General features: G+C 41.0%; 1 protein-coding gene across 4 annotated transcripts in view; it reads left to right on the forward strand.

The window, feature by feature from the left end:
- The window catches only part of LOC140463594 (pantothenate kinase 1), a 78,328-nt gene that overhangs the window by 48,960 nt on the left and 5,375 nt on the right, over positions 1-23,993 (forward strand). For all 4 annotated transcript variants that reach the window (XM_072557798.1, XM_072557800.1, XM_072557799.1 and 1 more), the window contains 3 exons: positions 1,234-1,410; positions 10,690-10,813; positions 23,279-23,404. In XM_072557798.1, coding sequence (XP_072413899.1) covers positions 1,234-1,410; positions 10,690-10,813; positions 23,279-23,404 — 427 coding nt within the window. The remainder of the gene's footprint in view (positions 1-1,233; positions 1,411-10,689; positions 10,814-23,278; positions 23,405-23,993) is intronic.

Genomic DNA, 23,993 nt, shown 5'->3' on the forward strand with positions numbered 1-23,993 from the left:
AAAGGGAAGAGCCATGGGATCCGAGAAATTTTGGCAAAGTGGATCAAGGATTGGCTACGTGACAGGAAGCAGAGGGTGACAGTTGAGTTTTTTTGTGACTGGAATCTTGTGTTCAGTGGGTTTTCATGGGGGTCAGTGGTGTATATCAGTGATTTAGACTTGAATGTAGGAGGGTTAATCAGTGGATGATATGAATATTGGTATGGTAGTAGGTAGTGAGGAGGATTGCCTTAGACTGTATGAGGATATAGACTGGGCTGACCAGTGGTAAGTAGAATTCAATCTGGCTGAATGTGAGCTGATTCACTTGGGCAAGTCAAACAAGCTAAGTAATCCATGGTAAATGATAGGATTCTGGACTGCACAGAAGAGCAGAGGGACCTTGGTGTGCATGTTATTGGTTCCATAACGTAGCAGCACAAGAAAGTAAAATGGCTAAGAAGGCATACGAGACTTTTGTTGGATTAGCCAAAGCGTAGAGTTTAAGAGGAAGGAGGTTGTCCTGGAAATGTTTACTCAGGTTGTGGCCTAACTATATTGTGTACAAATCTGGAATCTGCATTATAGGAGGGATGCGATTGCACTGGTGCAGAGGAGATTTACCAGTATGTTGCCTATGCTAGCAAGTTTTTAGTTATGAGGAGAGATTGAATTAACTGGTGTTGATTCCATTTGGTGGAAGGACCAACGACTAGGGGGCATCATTTTAAGGTAAGTCGCAGGAGATTTAGAGGAGAGAAATATTTTTTACTTGGATGGTCATGGTTATGTGGAACTCACTGCCGTAAGGATGGTAGATGAGCAGGAGACTGGAAGAACACAGCAAGCCAGGCAGCACAAGGAGGTGAAGAAGTCAACATTTTGGGTGTAACCCTTCTGCAGCATGATGGGGGCAGAAACCCTCCACTTTAAACAAATAATTAGATGTCCACTTCCAATGCCAAGGCATACAAGGTTAGGGGTCAGGTGTTGGAAAATGAGATTATAAATTTATGAGATTATAGATTCTTAATTTCAAGATTTATGTACCTGGTTGTTTTTGACTGATGCAGACTTGATGGGCCAAGGAATCATCTTCTATGCTGTAGACCTGTTACAGCAACTGTATAGCTATTTCATCATGTTAAAGGTGCTATATATATGTTTTTGTTTGTAAAGGTAACCTGTGCTGAGTTTTTTTTTAATGTACAGTTGCTTCATATTTAACCTTTTATTTTCCCCCCTTCTCTTCAGTCTTGGTGGAGGAACTTTCCTTGGCCTGTGTTGCCTGCTTACTGGATGTGAAACCTTTGAAGAAGCTTTAGAAATGGCAGCAAAAGGAGACAGCACTAATGTAGATAAACTCGTTAAGGATATTTACGGAGGAGACTATGAACGGTTTGGCTTACTTGGGTGTGCAGTAGCTTCTAGGTAAGTCTGAAGTGAACAACCTGTTTGTAGTAATGGAATAGGATAGTACTGATGGAATCCTACTCTCTATACCTGGGCTGGGATAATATGCTCTCAATTATACTCAAATCCTGAGAATATATTCAGTTGTATTTATTAAAATATTCAATGAACATTTTATTAGATTTGCTTATGCAAACAATTAGAGATCATTCTCCTCCTTCTCACAAACTATTGGGAGGTCTTGCAGCATGGAGCAAACATTACAGCCAGTAAGTCCTGCCTGACTGTTCTTCCTCTAAAAATGCAGGTAGTTTCACTGGGTCTTGAAAGATTTCTGTCCATGGTATTGTTGAACCTTGAATTACGCACTGAATGCTGGCTTAAAATTTGCTGGAGTCAGACACAGTTAGACTGCTCAGTTATCCTTTGTCATTTAGTTCAAATACATTGCTTTGTAAGTACGAGCTGGTGAGAAGCAACAACTGAGAAATTGGATGAAGTAGCTACAATTGAGAGCATTGGAGAAAAATAGAAAAGAAAATCTTGAAATTTATAAACAATTTACCGACACACAAGTGATCCCATGGTTGAGTTTCATTTGTAAAGTTATTAGCCTGTCAAGATTGTGTTACACTCCAGGTACATAGATCTAGTCATTGATTCCATATGAACGATGCCAAGTCCTAACTCAGTATTTCTGTGGAAAGTTTAATTGAGTTAATGTTCAATACAGCAATGTGAAGAACCTCATAGGGAGGTTGAGGGTGAACTGCTGTATTCGCAAAGCAGATGTCTGCGTACAAATCATCTGTTAATTTGTACCGATTTGCAATTGATAGTATATCACTACCTTGCTTCAAGTTGCTGGAGGATTTGCACATTATTAATGGGAAGTCACACATGCTTTTTGTTTGCTCTTCGGGGATATCCAAAACCTGTTACTAGTAACAAGGAGGCAGTCTGGTGCAAATGTAATTGTTGCTGCTTTCAGTACTCCCAGAATCCTGGCATGTACAAAATTGCAGAGGCAAAAAGCATATCGAAGCTTAAACAATGCTGTTTTCCTTGTGTGAGCTATCTCAAAGTTCGTTTTAATCATTTTGGGTAAATAGATGTTTCTGGCATCTATTGAGTATCCCAGAGAGAAGCTTCTATCAACAATCCAACAGCTTCCTAGCAGCACTCACTGATTCAGTAAACTGCCATAGGAAAATTTGAACTGGCATTCTCTGCTTTATCAATTCTGTCTGGGTATACCAGTACAGTAGTCTATCAATAATATTATTATTATTCCTGAAGTAAAGCCATGAAAAGCAGGTTTTGGTTGTAGCTAGAGTGAAATTCTATCTTCTGCACTATTGTTGAAACTTCTTAAATTGTTAATTGCTCTCAACAAGCACTGGATATTTCTGTGGTGGTCACTTTCACACACTTAAAATGAGGAAGCAAGACAATTGGCATTATATTCTGCAATACACCTGTATTCCTGATGCCAAATTATATTGTTAGACAGCTAATATAAAATTGGTTCAGTTAGAAAAGGGTGACAACCAGTAATATTTTGGGTATTTTCCAATTAACCTGTTTAGAGGTGTTATTGCACATTTCCTTGGTTTGACTCACCAAAATGCAACACCTTGCTTTTATCTAAATTAAACTCCAACTGCCATTTTTCAGCCGACTGGCCCAGTTGACCAAAATCTTGCTGTATTCCCAGATAACCTCCTCACTGTTCACTGTCCAATCTTAGTGTCATCCACAAACTTAATAACTATACCTTCTAAATTCTCATCCAAATCATTTATATAAATGACAAATGAAGTTAACCCAGCACCATCCCTGTGACATTGCACTGGTCACAGGCCTCCAGTCTGAAAAACAACCCTCGTGCCATCACCCTTTGTCTTCTAATATCAAGTCCATTTTGTATCGAATTGGCTAGCTCTGACTGGATCCAGTGAGCCCTAATCTTACTCAACAACCTACATGTGGTACCTTGTCAAAAGCCTTGCTAAAGTTCATGCAGACAACATCTATTGCATTGTCCTCATCTACTTTCTTGGTAACCCCTTCAAAAATCTCAAATTTATGAGACGTAATTTTCCATGCACAGCGCTATGCTGACTATCTCCAATGAATCCTTGCCTCTTCAAATGCCGGTAGATCCTGTCTCTCAGTATCCCATCAAATAACTTGCCCATCGTGAATGTTAGGCTCACCAGTCTGTAGTTACCAAGCACTCTCCTGCAGCCTTTCTTGAATAATAGCACAAATTAGCCACCCTTCAATCTTTGGACATTCCACCTGTGGCTATTGAAGATATAAATATTGGGCCCCTAGGGGTCCTGCAATTTCCTCCCTAGCCTCCCGCAAAGTCCTGGGATAAACTTGATCAAGTCCTGAGGATTTATCTACCTTTGTGTTTTAAGATTTCCAGCACAATCTTGACAGTAAATGCTGATGAGAAATATTCACTGTGGGTCTCACCCATATCTGTTGACTCTGCATATGGATGACTTGCTTGATCTTTAAGAAGCCCTATTCTCTCCCTAGTTACTCTTTTGCCCTTTTAATTTTAGGATCTCTTTGGATTTTCCATGACCATATCTGCCAAAACCATCTCCTGTCTCATTTTAGCCCACCTGATTTCTTGTCTTAAATGTACTCTGACACTCTTTATACTCTTCAAGGAATTCACTTGGTCCCAGCTACTTATCTATGTCATATGCCTCTTTTTTTTTCTTTACCAGGGCCTCAATAACAGTAGTCATCCAGAGTTCAAAACTCATGACAGCCTTGCCCTAAACTCTTAACGGGAACATGCTGGCCCTGAATGCATAATTAACTCACTTTTGAAAGCCGCCTACTTACTAGACATCCCTTTGCCTGCAAACAGCCTCTCCCAATCAACTTTTGAAAGTTCCTAAAACCATCAAAATTGATCTTGCCCCAATTTATAACTTTAAATTGTGGATCAAACCTGTCCATTTCCATAGATATTTCAAAACTAATGGAATTATGGCCTCTGGTTCCAAAGTGCTCCCACACTAACAAATCTGTCACTTGCCCAGCCTTATTTCCCAAGAAGTGGTCAGGTTTTCCTCCTTCCCCAATAGCTGAAAATGTGTTGCTGGAAAAGTGCAGCAGGTCAGGCAGCATCCAAGGAACAGGAGAATTGACGTTTCGGGCATAAGCCCTTCTTCAGGAATGAGGAAAGTGTGTCCAGCAGGTTAGGATAAAAGGTAGGGGGGAGGGGCGTTGGAAATGCGATAGGTGGAAGGAGGTCAAGGTGAGGGTGATAGGCCGGAGTGGGGTGGGGGCGGAGAGGTCAGGAAGAACATTGCAGGTTAGGAAGGCGGTGCTGAGTTCGAGGGATTTGACTGAGACAAGGTGGGGGGAGGGGAACTGAGGAAACTGGAGAAATCTGAGTTCATCCCTTGTGGTTGGAGGGTTCCTAGGCGGAAGATGAGGCGCTCTTCCTCCAACCATCGTGTTGCTATGGTCTGGCGATGGAGGAGTCCAAGGACCTGCATGTCCTTGGTGGAGTGGGAGGGGGAGTTGAAGTGTTGAGCCATTGGGTGGTTAGGTTAGTTGGTCCGGGTGTCCCAGAGCTGTTCTCTGAAACGTTCCACAAGTAGGCGGCCTGTCTCCCCAATATAGAGGAGGCCACATCGGGTGCAGCAGATGCAATAAGTGATGTGTGTGGAGGTGCAAGTTAATTTGTGGCGGATATGGAAGTATCCCCTGGGCCCTTGGAGGGAAGTAAGGGGGGAGGTGTGGGCACAAGTTTTGCATTTCTTGTGGTTGCAGGGGAAGGTGCCGGGAGTGGAGGTTGGGTTGGTGGGGGGGATGTGGACCTGACGAGGGAGTCACTGATGGAATGGTCTTTTCGGAACGCTGATAGGGGAGGAGAGGGGAGGGAAAATATCCCTGATGGGGTCTGTTTGGAAGTGGCGGAAATGACGGCGGATGATACGCTCGATATGGAGGTTGGTGGGGTGGTAGGTGAGGACCAGTGGGGTTCTGTCCTGGTGGTGGTTGGAGGGGCGGGGCTCAAGGGCGGAGGAGCGGGAAGTGGAGGAGATGCAGTCGAGGGCATCGTCGATCACGTCTGGGGGGATATTGCGGTCTTTGAAGAAGGAGGCCGTCTGGGTTGTACGGTATTGGAACTGGTCCTCCTGGGAGCAGATGCGGCGGGGACGAAGGAATTGGGAATGTGGGATGGTGTTTTTACAAGAGGCAGGGTGGGAGGAGATGTAGTCTAGGTAGCTGTGGGAGTCAGTCGGTTTATAGTAAATGTCTGTGTTGATTCGGTCACCCGAGATAGAAATGTAAAGGGAGAGAGGAGTCTGAGACGGTCCAGGTAAATTTGAGGTCTGGGTGGAAGGTGTTGATAAAATGGATGAACTGTTCAACCTCCTCGTGGGAGCACGAGGCAGCACCGATACAGTCATCAATGTAGTGGGGGGATCAATGTAGCGCCCCCACCTTTTCCTCTGCTACATCGATTTCCACCCCCACCCTATCCTCCGCTACATCGATGACTGTATCGGCGCTGCCTCGTGCTCCCACGAGGAGGTTGAACAGATCATCCATTTTACCAACACCTTCCACCCCGACCTCAAATTCACCCGGACCGTCTCAGACTCCTCCCTCCCCTTCCTAGACCTTTCCATTTCTATCTCGGGCGACCGAATCAACACGGACATTTACTTTAAACCAACCGACTCCCACAGCTACCTAGACTACACCTCCTCCCACCCTGCCTCTTGTAAAAACACCATCCCACATTCCCAATTCCTTCGTCTCCGCAGCATCTGCTCCCAGGAGGACCAGTTCCAATACCGTACAACCCAGATTGCCGCCTTCTTCAAAGACCGCAATTTCCCCCCAGACGTGATCGATGATGCCCTCCACCGTATCTCTTCCTGCTCCTCCGCCCTTGAGTCCCGCCCCTCCAACCACCACAAGGACAGAACCCCACCAGTCCTCACCTACCACCCCACCAACCTCCATATACAGCGTATCATCCGCCGTCATTTCCGCCACCGCCAAACAGACCCCATCAGGGATATATTTCCCTCCCCTCCCCTATCAGCATTCCAAAAAGACCATTCCCTCAGTGACTCCCTCGTCAGGTCCACACCCCCCACCAACCCAACCTCCACTCCCGGAACCTTTCCCTGCAACTGCAAGAAATGCAAAACCTGCACCCACACCTCCCCCTTACTTCCCTCCAAGGCCCTATGGGATACTTCCATATCCGCCACAAATTCACCTGCACCTTCACACACATCATCTATTGCATCCGCTGCATCCAATGTGGCCTCCTCTATATTGGGGAGACAGGCCGCCTACTTGCGGAACATTTCAGAGAACACCTCTGGGACACCCGGACCAACCAACCCAACCACCCAATGGCTCAACACTTCAACTCCCCCTCCCACTCCACCAAGGACATGCAGGTCCTTGGACTCCTCCATCGCCAGACCATAGCAACACGACGGTTGGAGGAAGAGCTCCTCATCTTCCGCCTAGGAACCCTCCAACCACAAGGGATGAACTCAGATTTCTCCAGTTTCCTCATTTCCCCTCCCCCCACCTTGTCTCAGTCAAATCCCTCGAACTCAGCACTGCATTCCTAACCTGCAATGTTCTTCCTGACCTCTCCTCCTCCAGCCTATCACCCTCACCTTGACCTCCTTCCACCTATCGCATTCCCAACGCCCCTCCCCCAATTCCCTCCTCCCTACCTTTTATCCTAACCTGCTGGACACACTTTCCTCATTCCTGAAGAAGGGTTTATGCCCGAAACGTCGATTCTCCTGTTCCTTGGATGCTGCCTGACCTGCTGCGCTTTTCCAGCAACACATTTTCAGCGCTGATCTCCAGCATCTGCAGACCTCACTTTGTCCTCCTTCCCCAATAGGACTATCTATATACTTCATGAGAATTTTTTCCTGAAAACACACTAAACAAATTTATTTCCATCCAAGCCATTAAAACTATGGTGTCCCAGTTAATATTAGGAAAGTTAAAATCCCCTACTATTAAAACCTTTTACTCTTGTATCTATCTGTGGTCTTCTTCCATGTTTGCTCCTCAATCTTCTGACTATTGGGGGGCCTACAGTGCATTGTTATCAAAGCCATCTCTCACTTTTAAATTTCTCAGTTCTACACATGTAGACTCTATGGATGAGCCCTCAAGAATATCTTCTCTCTGTACTGTCGTGGTGTGCTCTCTAATCAGAAATGCAACTTCCCCTCCTCTCTTGCCTCCCCTTCAATCCTTTCTATAACATGTGCAGGTCAGGTGAATTGGCCATGCTAAATTGTCCATCGTGCTCGGTGCATTAGTCAGAGGGAAATGGGTCTGGGTGGGTTGCTCTTCAGAGGGTCATTGTGGACTGGTTGGGCCAAAGGGCTTGTTTCCACAGTGTAGGTAATCTAATCTAATCTAATCTGTACTCAGAACCTTGAGCTGCCAGTCCTGTCCCTCCCTCAGCCATGTTTCTGTAATAGTTATAATGTTCCTGCCCCGTGTACCCATTTATGCCCCGATTTCACTTCACTTGCCTTACCAGTCAGGTCTCTTGCATGAAAATAAATGCAGTTCACCCAGACTTCCCTTGCTTCCCGCCATGCTCTTGCCTATTCTGTCTATTACCAATGCTGCTTTTACTGTTTAATTTGCTTTCATTAACTCCTGTACTGTCCTTAACCTTTTTTGTCTTCCTAATGCTCCCACCCTGCTGCAAGACTAGTTTAAACTATTTGGAATAGAACGGAAAAGGAAAAGTTGTGAAGTGAGGGTAGAAAAATGTACAGCACCAAAGGAGGAAATTCATCCTGTGCTGTGTTTATGTCAACTGAAAAAGTTTTTAGCCTAATTTCACCTTCTGTCTGTCTCTCTCTGTTGCTCTTTTAATTACAGCACTTCGAGTATTTTCTAAAACATGAGAGTTTCTGTGTCTGCCACCCATTCAGATCTCGTCCCCCTCCAAAGGTTTTTCTTTGGCTTCTTTCCAATCTTTCTATTGATTGTTCTAAATCCATGTCCCCTAGTTGTTGACCTCCAGAAATTTTATTAGGTCCTCCCATCCATGTTATCTCCACCTGCTCAATTTTATATGTCTCCTTCAAATCTTCCCTCAACTTCCTGTGTTGCAAGGAAAGCAATGTTGTAATATTGCAGTCAAATCTTCCATTAGAATTTTATTGGCTTAGTTCATTTGTCCAAACTGCATTGTTGAGATTCTCAATTACTGGCAAAACCCTCAAAAATCACCACTGATACACCAGTCCTCCTACAGTATAATCACATTCTTCCATTAATCCGGTAACTAGAATTGTGTATAGCAACCTAATTGTGGCCTATTCCAAAGTTATCTATGCTTCCAGTCTGAACTTCTTTCTTCTATAATCAAAGATTTAGCTCTAAAGGAAAGTATTCCATATAAATTCTACTTGCCTTGCTGCAACACATGGGATTATTAGTCCACTAACACAATCCATGAGCAAAATCTGAATTATTAGTCTAGAAATGTGACTACTATGCTACTGCACCCTGGAACAGTTTGAGAAGTTTTTTTATATGGAAGAGCTGAGCTGAATTAAATACTTTCCACACGAACGTTAATAATAAGTGCCATGGCTAATGCAACTAATAAATGTAGCAAGTTAGTCATATAGAGTGAAGGAATGTGTAAGATATTAAATAAAGACTTTCAAAGGAAATGGATTGCAAAAGTTGTGCATTGCAGATTCATGGAACTTATTCAAAGACCGATGATACTAAGGATGTTACTTCAACTGAAATGACTGGGATCTTATGGCTTCTTTCTGAGGATGCTGAGATAAGCTAATAAAATTCTAATGGGGGATTTGACTGCAATATTATAAAATTATGTTGAAATGATGGCTGTGGCACATATAATGATCCTTTCCAGAAAATGAAACATAAGCAGTTAGACTATTAATATGATTAAGCTGTTGGACAGCAATAGTTAGTTGAAGTTGGTTATTCCTTAACCAACCTGATAGAATTCTTTGAAGAAATAATTGAGTCCATAGATGAAGGAGGTGCAGTAGATATGATTACGGAATTCTAAGCATTGACATAGTAACACGTGAGAGACTTGGAGGAAAGATAATGCATAATGGATGATGTAGCTGTAATTGGAGAATGGAAAAGTAGTTAGCAAGCAGAAAGCAAAGGGCTCAGCTGAGAGGAAGTTGGATTGGAACAACATGGTGAGCTGTGTTCCACAGAATTCACTGTTGGCATTACTATTACTGACTGAAAATGTGAATGATCTAAATGTTGAAATTGATTACTATTTTGAGATCTATTGATAGCACCTTTTGAAAGGGGAGTGGGGCTTGTGTGAAGAATTGCAGTAAGTATTATGCAACACACCAGGAAAAGCACTTTTGTCTAGGAGGAAGGTTAAATATGTGATACATATGAAAATATGTGGAAATAAAAGATAAGGCCTGGAAATAAAAGATAAGGCAAGGAAATATCACTTAAATAGTAAGAACGTGAATAAAGGTTTAGTCTGTGGCATGGAATTACACAGGTCATTTGAGATAACAAAGTAAATAAATCCATTTAAAGATTCAGTCTTTTGTCTAGAAAGGCATCGAATAAAAAAAGGTCTGAAGATTGCAGACTAATTGCATTGATGGTGCTGTTTGTAGTTTTAAGCACCTCCAATATCGGAATAATTTTGAAGCAGTGGGGTAGGTGCAGTGGGGTTTCTTAAGTGATGAAGAGAGATTTGAGAAGTTGGTGCTTTTTCATTGGTGTTTAACTTTTCAATTCTAATCTGCTGGGTGTCTGCAATATTACAAAGGCAAGAATGGAGAAGGAGTGACACACACATGTGGTTGAAATGAACTGCGCAAGTTTAAGACAATTTTTTTAAAATTAAAGCTAGTTTGATGACCAATCAAACTCCAGTTTGTATAAATAATCATGATTTGACCAGATCGAATGTAATTGCTTGGAAGTTGGCTAAGTAACCATCTAAATTGAACTCGGTACTTTTGCATGATCTGTGAACTATTGTTAATTATGTTCTGGCACTTGAGTAGTTTGCTTTGTCTGTTGATGAACACATTGGAAAACATGAAACGCAGGCAGGCAAAATGGTTCTTGAAAACTTAGAAATAACCTTTGTAAGCATTTGTTAATCAATGTTTAAGAAATATTTTAGATGCTGAGCCATCATAAGTAATCTGAAAACTTATTCTGATGTCTTTAGCCACAGTTTTTTTTAAATTTATGCAGCTTTGGTCACATGATGAGTAAGGAGAAGCGAGATTCCATTAGTAAGGAAGACTTGGCCAGAGCGACACTGGTTACTATTACAAACAACATTGGATCCATAGCTCGAATGTGTGCATTGAATGAGGTAAGCATTTGTTAATGGACAATGCCCCTTGCTTAGTTACAATATTTGTGTCAATTGCAGTAAATTGAGTTATAAGTGTATCAGAGCAATGAAAAGAAGGATGGAGTCTGAATGACGGCAATCTAGAAAGGTCTATTTGTAATTGCTCATTTGTTCAAATTGTCTGCTAATTTAATATTTTGGTAGTGCTAAAGTCCAGTGCTTACTACGTTTCACATTGTTGAATTCAAATAGTTGTAAATTTAAAACTGTTTTCAGCACAGCAAAATTGACTGATTAAAATAGACTGCGATGTGACTTTTTGCATCTTGCTGAAATTCAGAAACTTACTGAAACGTTCATTTTAGTCACTTGACACACAGGTTCTCATGTTTGTTTAAATACACCTTTTGACCTGTCAGGAAATCTGAATGAGCCTATGAATTCATGATTCCATGTCAGTGCTTCCAGTTTGGGAAATGGTTTTCCTGATTTCAGTCTCAATCCTTGCTTCAACTTATATGGGACATCCCACCTGAGAACAAACGTATATGAGTTAAACCATGTAATGTATGCCAACAGTTTTAATAGGAGCTAGAGAGAGATAGATGCAAAGTATCAAATAATTTTACTTCACATCTAAGCAGCCCATGCTAGATCATCAATCTAAATTGGAGATGTGGAAGCTAGGGCTAACTCAACTTCTTAGTTTTATGGTTGATAGACAGTAAGAGCAAATAATATACATTAATATACTTTCTGCATAGTAGGATGTTAATTGGTCTCATGGAGTTACCAAATAGTTAAGCATTTTCTCAACACAGAATGCAAATGAATTACTGATAGTGAATCACTTGTACATGTAATGGGACAATGCCAGCGAGCTTGATTGAAAACCAATTCTGAAACTATAGTCATAAGTTTATGTAGGTTGCTGGTATGCCAGTAGGTGACAATATCATATTACAGGGTACGTACACTTGTACTCCAGTAAAAATGGAATGTAACTTGTGGGATAGATTGGTCAGCTATAAACATCACACCTTTAAAGAATGATGACAGCTGAAGAGTCGACATGTTGGCTCATAAATTATTGAATTCCTTACAATTTCAGAAGCAATAACTGGACACCACTTCCTTACTTAGCATTCTCCTATGGAATCCAAATGGTTTAGTCTGATCCATGTCAGCTGAAAACAAACAGTAGACATTTCTATCATGCAGTGTTCTTCGTGCAGAGTCAGTTTAACCTTTTTTAATTGTAATGTACACTACAGCTTGCTGTTGCTTCCTGCAGTTCTCCTTTTGAGGAAACTAACACCAACAGTAAGCCTTAGCTGGAAGAGAAGGTGTGGGTTGGGCCAGGTCAGCTGGGCTATAATACTCATTGCATGCTGCTCCAACGCTAAAGGTTTAATTTCTGCAAGAGAACAGTGATTCCTGCAAATGGCACTTCTGCAGAACCAAAGAAGCATTTTGTTTTAGTCTAATCTGCCAAATAAATCCACCTGGACTCTGTGGGTCTTTGACACATTGTTGGACCTTGAGTTATCATTCGTGGTTTGGTTTCTGCTTTAATCACCACCATCCCACCCCAGCTCCTCCAACCCATCCATCCACCTTGTTCCTCTGTCAGGAACAGGCCATTCAACCTCTCAAGGTAAAAACAATAACTGCAGATGCTGGAAACCGAATACTGGATTAGTGGTGCTGGAAGAGCACAGCAGTTCAGGCAGCATCCAACGAGCAGCGAAATCGACGTTTCTGGCAAAAGCCCTTCATCAGGAAGGGCTTTTGCCTGAAACATCGGTTTTGCTGCTCGTTGGATGCTGCCTGAACTGCTGTGCTCTTCCAGCACCACTAATCCAGCATTCAACCCCTCGAGCCCATTCAAACATTCAATTAGATCATGGCTGACCTCTACCTCTGCTCCATTTACATGCCTTTCCTCTATATCATCTTCTGCTTTTACTTGACGAACATCTTTCAATCCGTTTAGAAAAATCTGTTGTATTGGAATTTGCAACACTTCTAGGGTGAGAATAAGCGGTTAACACTGTGGCCTAACTCTAGTTTTAAGATTGTGCCAACAGTGCTTGCATCCTATGTATGAAGGTAAAGAGAAAAACAACATCTTCTGTTCATCCACAACTGCAAATCTGGCACCATAAGACGATTACTTTTCTTTGTCGTTTTGGATTCACAGTGAATGACTGCACACTTAACCCATTCCCCACAGTTTTTAACACTTATTTATTGTCTCTGCCCATCCTAACAGTTTTGCTCAAATGTGCACAATTTACTGTGCTATTATCTTAATGCCATCAGCAAACATTGGCATGTAATGTTCTATTCCTTCAACCAGTTTGTGTGTGGTGAAAAAAAGCGGCAACTTCTTGTTAGATGCAGCTAATCAGTAAATTATTTTATCTCTTTATCTTTGTTTCCCATCTCCCAGCCATTTAATTAAATGGTCTTATGGTCGATAAATCACTTGGGCCAGATGGACTACACTCCAGAGTTCTAAGGGAGATAGCTGAAAAGATAGTGGAGGCATTAGTGGTGACCTTTCAGAATCACTAGAATAAGGGAGGGTCTTAGAGGACTGGAAAATTGCTAACGTGACACCCTGTTTAAAAAGGGAGTAAAGCAACGACTGAAAAATATAGACTGATTAGCCTCATCTCAGTCATGGGTAAGATCCTGGAGTCCATTGTGAAGGATGAGATTTCTAAATACTTGGAAGTGTATGGTAAAATAGGGCAAAGTCAGCATGGTTTCATCAAGGGATGGTCATACCTGACAAACCTCCTAGAATTCTTTTGAGGAAGTAATGAACAGGTTAGATCAAGGAGAGCCAATGGATGTTATCTACCTGGACTTTTCACTTTATACATTAATGGTCAAGATGAGGGAACTGAGGGCATTCTGACTAAGTTTGCAGATGATACAAAGATAGGAAGAGGGACAGGTAGCATTGAGGAAGTGAAGAGGCTGCAGAGGATTTGGATTCATTAAGAGCGTGGGCAAAGAAGTGGCAGATGGAGTACAGCGTAGGAAAGTGTGAGGTCATGCATTTTGGTAGGAAGAATAGAGGTGTGGACTGTTTTCTAAACAGGGAGAAAGTTTGGAAGTCTGAAGTGTAAAGAGATTTGGGAGTTCTAGTCCAGGATTCTCTCAACATAAACTTGAAGTTTGAGTCAGTAGTTAAGAAGGCAAATACAATGATGAGATTTATTTTGAGAGGACTTGCACATAATATTCTTCTGAGACTCCACGTGGCTTTGGTCAGACCACATTTGGAGTACTGTGCACAGTTTTGGGCCCCATATCTCAGGAAGGATGCACTGATCCTGGGGTGTGTTCAGAGGAGGTTCATGAGAGTGGTCCCATGAATGGAAAGCTTAACATATGAGGAACATTTGAGGACTCTGGGTCTGTACTTAGAGTGTAGAAGGATGAGGGGTCTAATTGAAACTTACAGAATACTGAATGGCCTGGCAGAGCGGATGTTGGGAAGATGTCTCCATTGGTAGGAGAGATGAGGAGCTGAGGCCACAGCCTTAGAGTAAAGAGAAGACCTTTGTAGAATGGAAATAAAGAAAAACTTCTTTAGCCAGACAGTCTATGGAATTGATTGCTGCAGAAGGCTGTTGAGGCCAGGTCATTGAGTATATTTAAGACTGAGATAGATAAGTTCTTGATTGTCAAGTGGATCCAGGGTTATGGAGAGAAAGGGGTTGAGAAACTTTATCAGCCATGATTGAGTAGTGAAGCAGATTTGATGGGCTAAAGGCCCTGATTTTTGCTCCTATGTTTTGTGGTCTTAGCCTATATCACAACATTACAGTAAAGTTTCCTTGCTTTGATTTAGCGAAATCTTTTATTTCTGGAGCTTAATCAAATTTTTCAAGTCCATCTGACAGCGTCCAGTAATACTTGTCTATTCACCATGCAAGTACTTTGACAAAAGTATGATGTGTCTCACACAGATCCATCCAAAGCAGCTTAGTCATACAAGCGTGCAGCATGGAAATGGACCCGTCGGTCTAACTAGTCGACGCTGCCCATGTTCCCAAACAAAGCTTGTCCTACCTGCCTGTGTTTGACCCAATCTCTCTTTCTCCCCTCCCCCCGTCAAAACCTTTCCAATTCACATATTTATCAAAACTTATTTTAAACATTTGTAACTGTACCTGCATCCAATAATTCCTCTGACATTTCATTCCACACACTAACCACATTCTGTGTGTGTAAAGAAAATTGCCCCTCGTGCCTTTTTAAAATTTTTCTTCTCTCCCCTTAAAAATATGCCCTAGTTTTGAACTACCCCACATTAGGAAAAAAAACCTTTGCTAGTCACCTTATCGATACCCCTCATGATTTCATAAACCTTCGTAAGTTCACCCTACAACCTCCTACACTGTCATGAAAAGGTGCCAGCCTATTTTGTTTTAACTCAAACCCTCCATTCCTGGCATCATTCTGGTAAATCCAGTTAAATAATACCCTTCCTATAAACAGCTTATTCTTATCATAGTGCTCTGGGATTCTTTTGCAGGACTATGCTTGACAGAAATTGTACTTTGCACAGAGCAAAGCAAAAGCATCTTCCCACTGTCTGAGGCACAAGGCACATCTCTGAAGTTCTCCAATATTCATTACCTTGCAAGTCTTTTTTTTCGCCACTCCTATATGTGTTTCCACAGTGATAACACTGTTTCTCCGAAGTAGCTGACAGTGTGGCCCCAATTTTATCTAAACCTAACTGAGTGGAAGGTGTTACATGGGGTCAACTCTCCTTAATTTAAAACCAGCAACACAGAAAAGATTTAACCTGTGCAGTAATCTATAAAAGTTCGAGTGGTCAAGAACTATTTAAAGTAAAACTTAATAACTTTATTTCTTAAATGTATAACAGAAAATAATTAACTAACAACTATTTGAAATCCCTTACTCTAACCTATCTGTTCTTCCCTTCTATAATACTAATCCGATAAACTCCCAATTAAGATTTACAAAACAAAACTTCTTATCTCAAAACCAGGCAGCTTTCGGTTTTTCTATCTTCTTGTGTCTTGTCGTCTTCTTAGGGATTCTGTGTTAGAGGTTACTGATCGGTAAAGGTACTTTTAAGAGTGCTATTTTTCAGGCAGTCTGTTTACATACTGTTCAGTTTTTCCCGGGTCTCATACCCCAGAGCATCAGATTTTTATCATTGGCTTTTAAGATTGTCAATATACTCAATTCAAACTTGATTGGAATTTGATATTTTTCGGGGTAAAGTTTGAACTGATTGGCCTAATTCGAATCTGTTCTTTGTCATTTCCAGGCAGCCAGCTACTCCAGTAGCTGGAACACCTGTTGCTTGTGTCTTCTTGAGAACACTTGATGCTGTCACTGCTAGCTTTTAACTCTCTTAAAAGGTATAGTTCACCCACATCTTCATAACATCTCCTCCCCCTTAAGAAAAATGAACCACCATCTATTTTTTAAAATACATTACCCTAGCATACAGATAACTTTAACATAAGTTCACTGTAACTTCTTCCCAAATACCTGTGTAACATTAAATAAAGACAAATCTCGTCTAACCACTATCAATTAAATCCACAATAATGCATCTGAGATTACATTCTTCTGTCCTGCAATATGTGTGATTTTTAAATTAAAAGTCCTTAACGTAACACTCCAACAAAATGTGTCTCATTCTTACCTTTAAAACGTTTTAAGAATGTAAATGGATTGTGGTCAGTGTACACAACCGTCTCTGACACCTTGTTCACGAAATACACATTAAAATGTTGTAAGGTCGGTACCAAACTCAATAGTTTATTTTCGATTGTGAAGTGTTTCCTCTGGTGGATGTTGATCTTCTTGGAAAAGTAACCATCTGGCAGTTCAATCCCATCCTCCTCTTCCTGTAGGGGTACAGCTCCAACTCCAATGTCACTAGCATCTATGGTGACTTTAAAAGGTTTTGAAAGGTTTGGTGTAGCTAAAACTGGTTTGGTAGTTAATATCAATTTCAAATGGTCAAATGCTTCCTGACATGGTTCTGTCTGCAGCAACTTTGTGTTCCTCTTCAGCAAATCAGTTAACGGTGCCACTACACTGCTGAAATTTAGAACAAACTTCTGATTGAATCTGCTGAATCCTAAGAATTGAAGCACCTCTTTCTTTGAGGTTGGTCATGGAAATTCCTCTATGGCCTTCGTCTTTGCATTCTTTGGGGTCAGCCTTCCATGACCGATATTATGTCCCAAGAACGTCTCCTCTGCTTTCACGAATTCAGTTTTATTTAGGTTTATCACTAGTTTTGCTTCTCAGAATTATTCAAAGAGCTCTGCCAGTTGTACCATGTGATCTTTCCAGGACTTACTTAAAATCACTACATTGTCCAAATAAACTGCACAGTTTGTTAACCCAGCCACAACTCTGTTCATGAGTCTTTGGAATGTGGCACGTGTGTTCTTGAAACTGATATAGTCCATTTGTGGTTACAAACGCAGAAATTTGTTTCACCATCTCTGATAAAGGTGCCTGTCAGTAACCACACATTGAGTCCAACTTAGTGATGTAACTGGCTTGTCAGACTTTCTCAATAGAGTCCTCCAATCTAGGAATTGGATATGAGTCCAATTTTGTAACTGTGTTGATCTTCCGATAAGGCACGCAGAATCTTTGACTCCCGTCCAGTTTGTGAACTAAGGTCATTGGCAAACTCCAATCGCTCTGGCTTGATTCGATGATGTCCTCGTCGAGCATGGCCTTCACCACCATCTGGACCGGTCTGACTTTGAAAGGATTAAGCTGATAGGTGTGTTTTATCGGAGCAGTGTCCCCTATGTCTACTTCATGTGCAATAGCATTAATCGTTCCCATCTGATTCTTACGTATGTCCTTGTACTGTAGGAACAAATCTTCCAACTCCGTTCTATGTTCGTGAGATACATAGCTTACTAACCAATCCTACTCCTCAAGGCCTTTTTCATTTTTTAATCTATTTTGAGGCATCTCAAAATCCATAACATCTGGAAATTGATTCCTCATTCTGCGGGGCAGTAACGAACACCTGTTTCTCCATAACATAATATGGTTTCAACAGGTTCACATGACATACTCTATACCTTTTTTAATCTGGTATCTTTACTAAATAGTTCACCTGAATCAACTTTACTCCATTTGATAAGGACCTAAACCTGGCTTTGAAGGGGTCCCCTATCACTGGTAACAGTACTAACACGTTATCCCCTCTGAGAAATCATCAGCGTCTCAGAGCTTTTATCTTCTACCAGTTTCATTCTATTACTGTGCCCTCTTTAGGTGCTGTTTAACTAACTCGCCTACTCGATTTAATTTCTCCCTCACCTGCGATACATAATCTAAGTGTGAGATCTCTGACTTTGGTCCTGTCAATTTTTCTTTAATTAATTTTAAAGAGCCTCTCACTTCATGACCGAATATTAATTCAAAGGGAATAAACTGCCCTATTAGAGATTCGTTGGGGCATGTCTAATGGTAAACAATATGAATGGGTTACCTTTTATCTCAATAATTCGGGTAATCCTGACAGTATGCACTCAACATGGACTTCAAGGTCTGATGTCACCTTTCTAAAGCTCCCTGGGATTCAGGCTGATATGCACTGGATTTAAAGTGCTGTATACCTAAATTATCCATAACCTCTTTAAACAGCCTAGCAGTAAAAATTAACCCTTGGTCCAACGGAACCTCTGCGTAGCCCATACCGTGTGAAGAAAGTCACTAACTCCTCTACCACCTTTTTTGCCTTGATACTCCGTAATGAAATTGCTTCTGGTAGGCATGTCCATTATGGTTAACCAGTACTGGTTCCCACTTTTATTTCTCAGGAGGGGATGCACATAATCAATTATAACCATGTGAAAGGATCTTCAAATGCGGGAATTGGCAGCAAAGGTGCTGGTTTTCTTACCGCCTGTGGCTTGCCTACCATTTAGAATGTATGACATGTACGGCAAAAGTTAACCATATCCTTGTGCATTCCAGGCCAATAAAACGTTTTTGTACCCTTGCCTGAATCTTTCGTACCCCTAGGTGACCACCTACAGTTCATGTGCTACTCATAACACTTCGTGTCTGGATGCTACCGGCAACACAATCTGGTGCACTTCGGCCCATTTCTTTTCTGCACTAACTTGCCGTGGTCTCCATTTCCGCCTTAGCATTCTGTCTTTCAGATAATAACCCTCCGGAATATTCTCTGCCTCCTTTTCAGAGTATGCATTCACATATATTTCTTTTATCATCTTGTCTTGCTGGTTTAGCTGCTTTTACCACGTCTTTTCCCATAGCACCTTTCTTTAACGACCTGCACTGTCTCTTTACGTGACCCACCTTTTAGCAGTGAAAGCACCTTTTCCCAGTGCCTTTCTGAAACCACTGGAACTGTAATTTTCTGTGTCCCACTCCATTACAGTGAAAACACCTGAGGCCTTTCACCTCCTGTTCACCCTCTTGGGCTTCTTTAACCTGTGGTAAAAATCTTACCAGTGCTGTCTATTCTTGGTTTAGTAGTGTAAAATCTCCCCTTCTCCCAATCTCTATCCCTCGCAGGACGAAGTTCTGGCTGGAAGTTTGTCTTATGTACCAACTTGTATTCATCTGCTAATTCTGCTGTCCTTCTCACTTCCTGAACTTTCTGTTCCTCCATGTGAATTCTTATCATCTCTGGAAGTGAGGTTTTTAAACTCCTCCAGCAGAATAATCTCTCTTCGAGCCTCAAAATTCGAAGCTATTTTCAAAGCACGTACCCATTGATCAAAATGACTGTTTGTTTAATTCTTTCAAACTCCACACAAGTCTGACCCTGATTCCTCCTTTGTGTTTTTGAACCGCTGTCTATATGCTTCTGCTACCAATTCATAAGCACTTAAAGTAGCCTGTTTAACTTCTTCATAATCTCTTGACACCTCATCTGACAACGTGGCAAATACCTCACTAGCTCTGCCTACCACTTTAGTCTGAAATAACATTACCCATAAATCCTCAGACCACTCCAACTGCCTAGCCAGTTTTTTCAAATGAAATCAACATCTTTCTCATCAAAATGTGGCAGAGCTTTGACATATCACTACCTACTCTCTTAATCTCCATTCTGTTAACTTGACTTTGCTGACAAAGTTGCAACTTCTCAAGTTCAAATTGTCTCTCTCTTTTTGTCTCTCCTTTTCTTTTCTCTCTCTTTGCTCAGCTAAGAACCTTCCCTCTTTCTTTTTCTCCTCTCTCTCTTTCTCTCCCTTTCTTTATCTTCTAACTCCATTTTCCTCAATTGTAATATAAGGTTTTCTACCTCCACTGCACTTTTTTGTTTCTCAGATACACCTAAGTATTTGAGTAACTCTCTTCCAATTTCAGCTTTACTTTTGTCCTTGGATAAACCCAAATCTAACTTATTTGCTAATTCTAAAAGTACGGCCTTTTTCTTTCCTTCTAAACTTTCTTGGCAAACTTGAGAATCATCTTAAAATCCCAGAGCCTCTTTAGCAGTTTTAAGAGCCATTTCTCTCACTTTTAATTTAATCAACCACAAGTCACCAAAAGTAAACAAATTGTCTCACCTACATTTTTTTTTAAAAAGATCGAGGACACTAACCTGCAAGTGTTTAAATCTGCTGGGATTTTTCACATCCCCAAATCTATTCAAATCTGTCTAAACCAGTTCAAATCCCGGACCCGAGCCCCCATGTTAACGACATGGTGTAAACTGTCCTGCTTAATTTAAAACCAGCAACACAGAAAAGATTTAGCCCGTGCAGTAATCTGTAAAAATTCGAGTGGCCAAGAGCTATTTACAGTGAAAATAAACAACTTTATTTCTTAAAGCATAACAAAGAATAATTAACTAACAATTATTTACAATTCCTTACTCTAACCTACCTGTTACCTTCTATACTAGTCTGATAAAACTCCCAATTAAGATTTACAAAACAAAACTTCCTATCTCAAAACCAGGCAGCTGTCAGTTCTTCTACTTGGACCATGCTGTGTCGTCTTTTCTTGGGGATTCTGTGTCACAGGTTACTGTTCGATAAAGGTACTTTTAAGAGAGCTATTTTTCAGGCAGTCTGTTTACATGCTGGGGCTTGGCAGTTCTCTCAACTGTTTAATTTTTCCCCAGAGCATCAGATTGTGTCATTGGCTTTTAAGATTGATTGGAATTTGGTATTTTTTGGGGGGTATAATTTGAACTGATTGGCCTAATTCGAATCTGTGTTTTGTCGTTTCCAGGCAACCAGCTACTCCACTAGCTGGAGCATGTGTTGCATTGTGTCTTATTGAGAACGCTTGATGACGTCACTGTTAGCTTTTAACTCTCTCAAAATGTATAGTTCACCCACATCTTCATAACAAAAGTGGGAGCTAAATTAAGGGGCAGAATCTTATCTCATCATCCTGTTGTCTTAGTTACTGCTCAGAATATTGACAACCTAAGTTGAGCAAGCAATGAAGATGCCTGCAGCAGCTTGAGTCCCGATCACGTGGCATTTAAGTTGGATGCCTGCATGGGAGAGCAGTGTTGCCATTACTCTATCATGACAAAACTGTCAGGAGGGGATCATGGGCTGTGGAAGCTAAGTCATTGAATAAGTTTGAGAGAGATTGATGGATTTCTAGTTACTAATGACATCAAGAGATTTGGGAGTATGGTGCTGAGGTGGCTGATCAGCAATGATTGAGAATGGCAGAACAGGCACAAGTGGCTGAATAGCTTACTCTTACGTTCCTAATAGTATCTCCATGAAAGTTTGAAAACCTGAGTTTTACTCTGAAAAAAGGTACCATATAGCAGTGTTCTAGAATCAAATTCATAATTATGATGAGCACTGCTTGCATGATTTGTCTTTTTGGAAATCCAATTTGAAGATGCTGTGAATCAAGTTCGAATCAGTCTTGACATATATTCTCAGTGCTTTGAGCTTCTTTACAGTGTTGCCTTGTAGCATGGAGATCAAGCAGCATTGTACAGGGCTATCAAAGTGCAGGGACAGACGTCTTGGACGCAGTCTTCTGTTTATGCACAATTGGTGGTGTTTATAGAAATGTATTTGAACAGTTACATCATAACTTGTGATTTTTCATTTTAGCCCAGGCCTTTAAAATATTTAGCACATTTTTAGAACTCACAGGCCTGCTTCGATTATACAGTAAACTTGTAGAAAATAGCATGCATGTTGAAAATATATGTTGTAGACAATAATCTTTTCAAAATTTGTAAGATGGTAGTATGTTGCTTTTAAGAGCTTTGGGATATGGTCCTTTGTCTCTTTGTATTGTGGTCAGTATGATTCCACTTTAAAGTCTTTGACCTCAGAATTATGCAGCATGAAGATTAGATTAGATTCCCTACAGTGTGGAAATAGGTCCTTTGGCTCAACCAGTCCACACCGACCCTTCAAAGAGTAACCCACCCAGACCCATTTCCCTCTGACGAATGCACCTAACACTATGGGGCAATTTAGTATGGCCAATTCACCTGACCTGCACATCTTTGGATTGTGGGAGGAAACTCACGCAGCCACAGGGAGAATGTGCAAACTCCACACAGACCGTCGCCCGAGGCTGAAATTGAACCTAGGTCCCTGGTGCTGAGAGGCAGCAGCACTGAGCTACCGTGCCACCTGATGCTTAACATGTTTCAGGTAATTCCGTAGCCCAGTGTTTTAATGAAGGTATGAAACCATTTTAAATCAAACTTTTAACATGTATAGTGAAACAACAGACCAAGAAACTTGACACACATACATCACCTACTCCAGTACTAATCTCTGCACAGTGTCCAGTATCGAGGAAGGGACAATGAAAATTTGGGAGAAGATTTGTAGCTCAGATGCTCGTTGAAAATTCCCAGCTCGGCGAACAGGACAATGAAAATGTTTTTCACTGTTTTCCAAATGGGGCGCAAGACATGACATTGTTTTCATGGATGGACAGAAGGAGAAGATGCCAGTCCCAGTGAGATAAGGCAAGCTGCCCTAACTTAAATTTAAAATAATTCAATAAAATTTGTTAATAACTTCTAAACACTGAAAGTTACTGAAACTGGAGATTACCTCTTTATACTCTCTCATAAGAATAGTTCTCACCCTTAAGTTATGGTGCAATGAATTGGAGACTGGCTGGGAAGATTGACTAACCTTAGGTGCGTCCAGGGTCAGGTAATTAGCAGTTAGCTGTAAGACCAAGCAAAGCAATGTCCTTCCAACATTTAGATGTAATGTTCTAGCATGTATCAGGAATAGAAACTTTTTTTTTAAAAGCCTAACCTGCACGTCATGACATTGAATACAATTGTTGCCTTCTTACCATTCCATCAGTTGAAAACTGACTCTGAGGTGACGTAAAGGATCTTAATATATTCCATAATATAACTATCCAGCAGAAATTTTTCAAAATTAATCCTGTTTTTAGTCCTAATTTTGTTATTTCTTTGCTTGATTGCAGAACATCAACAGGGTAGTGTTCGTTGGAAACTTCCTGAGAATCAATATGGTCTCCATGAAATTACTGGCTTATGCTATGGATTATTGGTCCAATGGGCAATTGAAAGCCTTATTCTTGGAACATGAAGTGAGTGTCAACTTTGTATTGTAGAAATGGCTCCAGTTTAGCTGAATTGATTAAAGCCAGAGCAAGATTTGAATGTACAGAATTCAACCATCTAATTGAATTCATTCAACCAAGTTGAAGATAATCAACTTGGATTATGAAGGTGCATTATCCTACTACTTCTAGACCAGAAGATCCAGATTCAAGTTCTATCTACCAAGGGAGTGTATCATAATAGGTGCAAGCAGTTTGTTTTTGTAAAGCAACCAAGACCATGAAATCTCATACCCAGGAGGACACCTAGTGTAAATCTATTAACTTAGGCTATAGTTACTCAATTGGGCTCAGATGGCACAGTGGTATTGTCTCTATATCTGAGCCAGGAGCTTAGGTTCAAAGCCCACCTGCTGTATGTAATAATATTTCTGGACAGGTTAAATAAAAAATACCTAGGATCACTCAATTTGCTGGAGTGGAGTTGCATTTATCAAATATGCAAATGAATCGAGTACTGTTGTTGAAGAAGGACAAGTGCAGCAAGGTCATTGTTATTTTCTTAAAAAGGTATTCTTTCCCAGCATATGTGTGTCATTGGTTAGACTGCCATTTA

This window comes from Chiloscyllium punctatum, chromosome 38 (assembly GCF_047496795.1).
Source record: "Chiloscyllium punctatum isolate Juve2018m chromosome 38, sChiPun1.3, whole genome shotgun sequence".
In the NCBI taxonomy this organism is placed as follows: domain Eukaryota; kingdom Metazoa; phylum Chordata; class Chondrichthyes; order Orectolobiformes; family Hemiscylliidae; genus Chiloscyllium; species Chiloscyllium punctatum.